The 8,794-nt window shown below is 49.2% G+C and overlaps 1 protein-coding gene across 1 annotated transcript; it reads right to left on the bottom strand.

Annotated features, from left to right (window-relative positions):
* Positions 1–139: 139 nt before the first annotated feature.
* On the bottom strand, positions 140–5,049 carry abcB (uncharacterized protein; the record flags this gene model as incomplete). The annotated part of the gene is made up of 5 exons (XM_058464861.1): positions 140–374; positions 640–1,014; positions 1,068–4,116; positions 4,168–4,705; positions 4,822–5,049. The coding sequence occupies 5 exons, from the start codon at positions 5,047–5,049 to the stop codon at positions 140–142; spliced, it is 4,425 nt and encodes a 1,474-aa protein (XP_058318714.1).
* Between the last annotated feature and the right edge of the window lie 3,745 nt (positions 5,050–8,794).

Genomic DNA, 8,794 nt, shown 5'->3' on the forward strand with positions numbered 1-8,794 from the left:
ATTGACGCGCCAAAAAAAAACGAAGAACAAGACGCTTCAATCAGTGCAGGTGCAAAAACAATCAGACAACCGAGCCCAGACAATTTCCATATGGACCGGAAACAATAACTAGAAAAGCAAAAAGGAGGTTTGAGGGAAATCAATCTGACTCCTCCGTTGCCTGGACACTAGCATACAACCTGCTAAAGTGCGACTTGGGTTCTGTCAAGAGGACGTATGGCTCGCCATTCTCGACGATGCGCCCAGCATCCAAGACAACGATGCGATCGAAGTCGAGAATGGTATCGAGCTTGTGGGCGACGGCGATGATGGTGTGATTACAGAATTTCTCCCTAATGACGCGCTGCATGATTTCATCCGTCTTGGTATCAATGCTGCGGTTTCAGTTAGTCAAATTGTCCATAGCGACAGAGCAAGGGATTGAGGTGTAGATGTGAGATGTGGAGACAATGCATAGATCGCAAAGACTAATAAATGATTTGCGCTCGGATCCAACCGCTTCATGCAGGGGATGCAGAGGGGGCTTGAGCCATCACCGCAACGCAAATATATTGCGCAGTGGAGAAGGTGTGGATCATGACATGCGAGGGGGATCTGTGCATGGGTGGCCTGAACAGGGAGGTGAGAGGTGAGACTTACTTGCTAGTGGCTTCATCCAAGATGAGGATGTTGCCCGGGCGAAGGAGAGCGCGGGCAAGGCAGAAGAGTTGCTTTTGGCCGTGCGAGAGGTGGATCTCGTCGATGTCGGTGTCCAAGTTGCCTTTTTCTTGGATTGCGGGCAGGAGCTGCACACTCTTGAGTGCGGTCTGGATGTCTTGGTCGGTGCAGGCTCCTGTTGGGTCGGCGTTCAGGCGCACGCTGCCCTTGAACAGGAGGGAGTCTTGGGAGACGCCGTTGATGCGTGAGCGGATCTCGCGTCGGGGGAGGCTAGTTAGATCGACTCCGTCCACCGTGATGGTGCCGCTGGTTAGTTCCATCATGCGGAAGATGCTCATGATCATCGAGGTTTTACCGCTGGTTGTTTGTTAGTGTGCTGTGTAGTAGGTAATCGCGTAGCTTTTTCTTACCTTCCAGTCCGACCGCAAATTCCGACTTTCTCGCCGGCCTTGATGGTGAGGGAGACATCATTGAGAACTGGCTCTGATGGTCTGTATGCCGCAGAGACAGAATGGAAGCTGACTGCACCATTGGCTGGCCAGTTGGGAGGCACATCGCCATCTTCACCAGGCTTGTCTTCCGACTTAACAGTCTGACAGAAGTCCTTGATACGCTGAATAGACCCAATGTGGGTTTCCAAGTTGGTCCAGAAGGTAACTAGAAGCTTGATGCTCTGACTGAACTGAATAACGTTCAATAGAGCAACACCGACATAGCCAGCACTGAGAGTAGATCCACGGAGAGCCACAACTAGGATGATGAGAAGGACAGCGATACCCGCCACGACCATATCCAGCGAGAGAGTAAGCCATCGCTGGATAGCAAACATGAAGTAGAAGGGACGCTGCGAGAGATCCAGTAATTCAATATTCTTCTTTTCCATAGCATGCTGCCACCCAAAGGCACGCAGAGTGACAAGGCCCTGAAGACAGTCGGTGAAGTTGGAGTAAAGCGGAGCCTTAGCCTCAAGGTCCAGGTAACGGAGCTGGCGTGAAGTGCGCAAGTACATTTTCTGGATCATGAACAGGATACCGAGAACGATTGGGAACGAGATAGCCGCGTACTTCGAAGAAACACCAATGAGAGCCATCTGCGCTAGACAGAGGAAAAATGTAGCGATAGTGTTGATAGCAGCAATGGGAAGTTCCATATCGATGAGCATCAAGTCCTGACTGAACCTGTTGAGGATGGATCCACTGTCGGTGCTGGAGAAGAATAGCATGGGCGCACTCAGAACAGTCGTTAATAGCTTGCGGTGAAAGCTCTCGCCAGACTTGGGGACCATGGTGATAATCATCTGCCAGGCACCGACGAGCAAAGAGATCATGCCGAGACAGCCAAGCATCACATAGATACCGAGATAGTAACCGATCTCCTGCTTGGGATGTGCGGTGTCAGACTGAGCCCACCATTTCATCCAAATGCTAGGGAACGAGATGCAGAAGATGAAGCTAGCCATGGCAACCATGAAGATAATAGCTGGGAGCCATCCGATGGCGTCGATGTAGTAAGTGTAGATTCCCAGATCGCCGCCACCATTACGATGCTCAGGCTCTTCAGTTAGTGCTTCTTTTTCCTTCTGGACTGTGTCGATGCTGCTGTAGCTTGGGGAGTCGGAGAATCTCTTAGGCTTGTAATCCCAGTCCGGAGAACCAAGGCCAAAGCTTGAGACGTAGCCACCGGTTTTGTTCAGAGAAGGGAAGTTTCCTTGTTCGCTGATGCGGCCAGTAGTATCCATGACGACGATGTGATCGGAGTAAGGAAGACGCTTAACGGAAGAGGAGGCCACAATGGTGGTAGCACCAATCTCTCGTAGGATTCCCATGCTTCCGAACAGGTTGTGGAAAATGTGGTTCTCAGTAGTAGCGTCCAGGCCGCTAAGGGCATCGTCGAGGATAATGATGTTTCTCCGAGCATAGACTGCCCGAGCAAGTGCGATACGTTGGCTTTGTCCTCCACTGAGCGCAATGCCCTTGCTGCCGATAACAGCTGCATCCCCACGAGGGAACTGTGCGAGGTCTTCTTCCAGTGCGCAGGCTTGGATCACAGTGGCGTACCATCTGGGGTCGTATTCAGACATTGCAACGATACTATCCTTGATAGTGCCATTCATGTGCCAGGGAGTCTGATCGCAGAATGCGACACTGGGAGTAGACAGCTCAACCTGGCCCTCTGAGCAAGGAACCTCTCCAAGAAGGGCCTTGAGAAGTGTAGACTTGCCACATCCAGATGATCCGATGAGCATCGTAAAGCTACCCCGAGCAACAGTCAATGTGATATCCTTGAGAATAGGTTCTTTGTCGGCATCCCAGCCGAAGCTTCCATTTGAGATCATCACAGCATTTGCCATGGAGGAAGGACTGCGAGTGTGCTTGTAAGATTCAATGGAGTCGGATCCGATGGAAGAAGATGACAGGTTCAGGTCATTGGACTTGTTAAGCAGTCGCTTCTCACCAAGATCCTCGAGAATCAAGGTCTGAGAAGAGCGGCGTCTGCGATCGGAGTGGTCTTCCTTATCCAAGAACTGTTGAATACGTTGGAAAGATCCAAGAGCACCGGCAAAAGACATCAATGCCATGACCAGAGTCAAGAGAGGATCCGCGAGAAGGGAGAAAAGAGACAGAGACGTGAAAACCCGGGAGACACTCAGAGGATTGCTCGAGATACCCACGTAGACACCGAAGGTGAAGATGGGAGCAAAGATGCGAGTTAACCAACCGAAGGCCATGTTGTAAACGAGAAGGGTACGGAATTTCTTGGAGATATCCAACTCGTCGAGGCGAAGGCCATGCACGAACTTCATGAAGGCATTCTGCAGACCGAGCATTTTGACACCCTTGATAGAGCCAAGCATGCCAGAAGTAGAAGAAATACGTCTCTCGATAGCCTCCAGCCACTTGGCTTGCCGGGCAACCACGAAGGACATACCGACCAGTGATCCGATAAGGGCGAAGAGGGCAACACACACGGGAACAACACAAGACACTCCCAGCTGGCGCTCAAGGAGGTAAATGGCCAGAGCAATCTCGACGGAGTTTGCCCAGATTTCATGCATTGTTTGCCAACCCTGAGTGATGCGCTCGACGTCTGCACTCATCAGAGTGACCGAGTTGGCGGGGTCAGTGTCGGTAAGAGTGAGGCAGCTTGCCTTCTTGTAGAGCATCGTGATGAGGATTCCTCGGACCATGGTGATTCCACGGTAGGTCAAGTGCTGATATTGACCCATTGAGATTCCAAGTCCACAGTAAACCATAATATAAGCGCCAATGAGTCCATATCCAACATTGTTGGAGTCGTTGTTCACGGGAGAGTTGAAGAAAGATAGAGATCTCTCGAGCAGCAAAGGCTGACAGAAGTTGAAAGCCACAACACATGCTCGGGCAGGAATACCTGCAAGCAAAGGCCATTTGGCAGCCTTAAATGCTTCCAGTTGCAAAGTGTTGGGAGATTTCTCAGTCACTAAGTCAAGTTAGCAAGATGTGTTCAGCATATACCAGATGAAGATATTACCTTTACTCCATGTTTGTTCGAAACTGGCAAGCAGCCGCTCAGAGCTTAGTTGCTTGTCCAAAACAGACAGATCATCCACACGAAGGAAGCTGGTGAATCCAATTTTGAACAGAGGGTTCAGCCACCAGAAGACCGCGCGGCTATAGAAACCAGCCGTTGCTTCTGGTGGGTAACCGGCGTACTCTGATTTCAAGATATCTCTCTTCTCAACAGCTTCAAGCACAAAAAGTACAAGCTTGACCGCCAGCGCTACTGTGGTAACAATAGCAATGATTTCATTGAACGAGTCCACGCGGCGCAGCCACAGAGTTCGTGTCCGTGCAATATCGAAAAGCAGGCTGCAGAAGAGGTAGGTATTTAGAATAAACGATGGCCTCACGGATCGCATGTGCTCTGCATATGAAAGTAGACCGAGCATAAGCACACCGACTGTCAAAAGTGCATTGGATGCAATGGAAGCTTTCGTTCTGTCGGCTGCCGGCATTGACCATAGAGCTGTCTGGGCGATTTGGAGCGCTAGCAATCCCAACCATGCTGCCTGTCACAGAGAAAACTCACGCATTAGATAAGAATAGTTTCCAAGGCCAGGATGCATTTCAATTCCGACGGTGTTCGCTGTGAATTGGAAAAAGCAAAGATATGCTCAGCACTTACAAGCTTGACGAGTAGCAACCATGATCCAACAATTTTGTTCCTTTTTTGGGAGAGGTGCCAGAGACGAACAGGAATGACAATTAGCATTAAGACAATAGGTAAGATCTCAAGAATCGTTTCTTCGAATAAAAGAGAGAAGTCGAAACCCCCACGACACGATCCGGCGTCAATACGCATAGTATTGTCCAGATCGCGGCACGACGGCCCTGTAGAGCGAGAGGATGCCATGTCTAATCTTGAACCACCTGTCGACAAAGGATGGTTGAAGAGAAGAGAGACGGAAACGAGCGACACGGGGAATTAGAATAAAAAATGCAATAAAAGAAGCAAACGAGTGTATGGAGTTAAAGCATATGCATTAGGGGAAGTTTAGGCCTTTAGTCTGGAATCGGATGCATCCAAAAGTGACATTAGAATCCTACTTCTACTAGCGGCAGAAACCATAGAAGGTACATAGGAGTCAGCCAGGTCTTGTATCCCTCTTGCAGGAGCTTACTTCATCTAGGAGGATTACAGCCCTGAACTCGCCCTGATGGGCCTTGCCACTGGCTCCCTGCACCAGAGTGGACATGGAATTAAACACTTGATGCAATTATCTTACAATGCCAATACTAGCAATGCCCTGTGAGCTCATCTAGACTTCGGTTGTTATGCCGTTTCCTGTATGGCGACCTATTCAGCTGCACCTCATAGGGGCAATTGGGTAAATTTCGGGCGATTTTCTATGGCTATGTTTTCCTTAAAAGATTGGATCGTGACTTCATGTATCCACTTGTTCATTTGAATGTGGTCATGTTGACTTAAAGCTCAATTTACCGCGATTTCATTCCCCCCTTGGGAATATGGGGGATGCACAGGCACCAATAGACTGATTCCCCCTGGAGTCAGAAAGTAAAACCCCCAAGAGGTATATTCTGAGCAACACGAGGTGAAGAGTGTGACCTTGCATGAAGAAATGAATATAGTCTCAGTAGCCAATTGCGAGTCGAGAGGACCTCCCTTTGTGCCCCGTGTCTGGAACTAGGGCAAGCTAACTTTCCACTTCATGCGAGGGCGAATTCCCTAGTATGATGGGAGATCCTTTTGGACCCCGAGTGAAACATGGCGCCAAGGCTATATGTTTATTTGATTTTACTTTTGTCCTTCCTCTGACCGCATGGCTAAGAGGTTAGACGCATACATGAATATGCTGACTAGACTCGAACTCGGTGAAGCAGAGTTTCGGCTATATCGCCTGCATCGAGGAAAGAATGACGAACTTCAAGCGACTGACAGCCCATTTACAGTCACGATCACAATTCTCTCACATCTTCAGCACTCCACATGACGCCTCCACCTGTCATGGCGACTTTTTGCTCCTCCCGACATCGGTAGTGGCTGTGACCAAGATTGAAACGCGACATCCGGACCAATCGTCCATTTTATCTCAGTATAGAACAGACTAAACGTTGCGCCCCCACAATACCTCGGATTTTCATCGGCTGATGTCGGTGTTCAAGATTTCAATTGAGTCCGACCTATCGTGTGGGCATGTACGTACAGGTATGTGGAATCCTGCATGTTCCAAGACGTGGTGCCACGGTCACTGGGCCAATCTGCAGCATTCGGGATCTGTGCCTACAGCAGAGGCATTGGACAGGCTGGCATAGTGGATGCCGACCGGGGTGAGCCCGGTTTTTTTTTTTTTTTTTTTTTTTTTTGCGAAGCGTGGTTGATGGGTGGCAAAACATGTGCATAAAACATATGCAGGCGATTCCAAATTCCCCCCAACAATGTGGAGAGACATGCGACAGCATCTTTAGTAAGATTTATGCTTAGGAAAGGTACAATATGTACAATTTGCCGATTCAATTTATTCTTGGGGCTCAAGCGATTGCAGATAATTCCAAGAGTGACCTGTGATGCAGACGCCGGGTGGATCATAACAATGGTATTAACCTGTCAGATCTCTTTGTCCAATATAGTCTAGTGCAGTTCGACATCGGCGCCAGGCCGGGAGCTATCCTTAGCCCTTTCACACTAGACCTGAGCTAGCTCCGCCTAGTGCTCGCCAACCAAGACTCCCGACAGGCCACAAACAGGTTAGTCCGGGAGCCCAAGCCAAGGATCTTCGCGATTTACCACTAAACTTGGAAAACTTGGACTATTGGTGGATCTCAGCCGATTCCCGCTGACAGGCAACACGGAAAACGCCTAAGAGCCAGACGGCTCGACCCGGACAGGGGAACGGACGCCTATCAAAATCGATCTTGAGGTTAAAATCCGAACGGACGAGTGGAGAAACGCGCAAATGTACGTTCCAGGTCCTCAACTGTTTGTGCTTATACGAAAGCGAAGACGAAAAAGCAAGTAAAATGATACTAAAAAAACTCTGCAAGCGAGATAAAGCAAAAAAGCAATTCAAGACCACATGGAGATAGGAACAGTGAAAGGCGCGATGCAAGAAGCAAATACTAGCCCCGATCGCAAGATTCAGGAGGTATTTTTAATGCTTTTGCTTCTCTGATATTACTTTGAGTCCTACAACAATGTAACCTTAGGAATAGGGGCTATAAAGCATAGATGTTACTATTCATGTCCGTTGGCAAATAGACAGGTCGCGGATAAACCCGCCCCTTGAGGACCCTTGCAGAAGCCACTGCTAGTGGCTTACGCCATTGCAACAATCTTGCGAACGACTTACACATCACTTCATTACGTCTGTGGCCCCCAAATTGGGAAAGAGAATCGCAAGAATTTCCGGCTTTTGTAGTTCTCGCGCTTTTACTGATGCCGTTGTTAGGGCTATCCACTCAGGCAGATTTTTCCTCCGAAATGTCTATCTTTTCCTAATAAATCTGTCAGAATTGAAGATCCAACGTCCAGCTTCCTCCGTATGAAGGGGCACACCATACTCCGGGGATACCCCACTGATACACTGACATTACTTGGAAGTTCCCCGAAGTTTGATCCAAGACAACATCGAGGGTACATTAACTTTCCGATCGCGATCAGACAGATCGGCATCTCCATGCCCTCACAGATTGGGGTGACAGGACTGCGCGGTAAATCATCCTCGATCGACACCGTCTTTTAACCTTACGGCAAGCTTGAAGCTCGCTTTTGCAGCATGCGGACTGAAAGCTCCCATGCACTTGGGACGAGGACAGTGCCATGTGCACAAGTCGGTGTAAAGGATAAGCGGCTCACCTCGTGAGAAGCTCGTATACCTGCGTTGGCGCCATCTGATTGCAGAAGAGAGCTACATCGTACATTCGTATCTGTACAGGAAATGAGGGCATAGGGACCAAGCGCGATTTCGCCTTCTCCTCTGTCCTTAGACACTGTCATCCCCGTCATCAAGTCAGCACTACGAGTAGGCCAAGTAAAGAAACACAAATCTGATCACGCAAATAACGCCATCATTTGTAGGTGGCGTATCCAGTAGAAGGCGTCTATACCTTGCTGGGAGCCACGTTCGAGACCGCAAGGGCGAGTCGGGAAAACTGCAGGCTTTCGCTTGGGGAAGAAGAGCCCATTACTCTGCCCCTGCATGTTCGGTGTTAGCAGCCACAGCGGGTTAGGTTGCGAAAGGGTTAACTCGCAGCGAAATTAACACAAAATCATAAAAAAAGTGTCTGACTTGGTTCCACAGGGGCTAACCACCTGATCCACAGTACGTATCTTTCTCTCGCTCTCATTCATCTAGATCCGAACCCATGCAAGGAAGATAGCGCATTTTGCCATTGCTCCAGGCTTTGGCCCCGGCATGGCGATGCCGGCTTGGGTATTACGGCTTGGATTATAAATAAATAACAAAAAAAAATCTGTAGCTGTTTAAAACAACCGGATCCATCCGATTTCGCGAGCGCTGCCAATTGTCAACCTCTCTTGGATTAATACAGTCATTCATCATCCATTGCGGTCCTCTCCACTCGCTTCAACCGCAGGAAACGAATAGCACGAACCGGAAAGACGAACGATACCCAGTAAT

This window comes from Penicillium antarcticum (genome assembly GCF_028974205.1).
Source record: "Penicillium antarcticum strain IBT 31339 chromosome Unknown utg000006l_segment0_segment0, whole genome shotgun sequence".
NCBI lineage: Eukaryota > Fungi > Ascomycota > Eurotiomycetes > Eurotiales > Aspergillaceae > Penicillium > Penicillium antarcticum.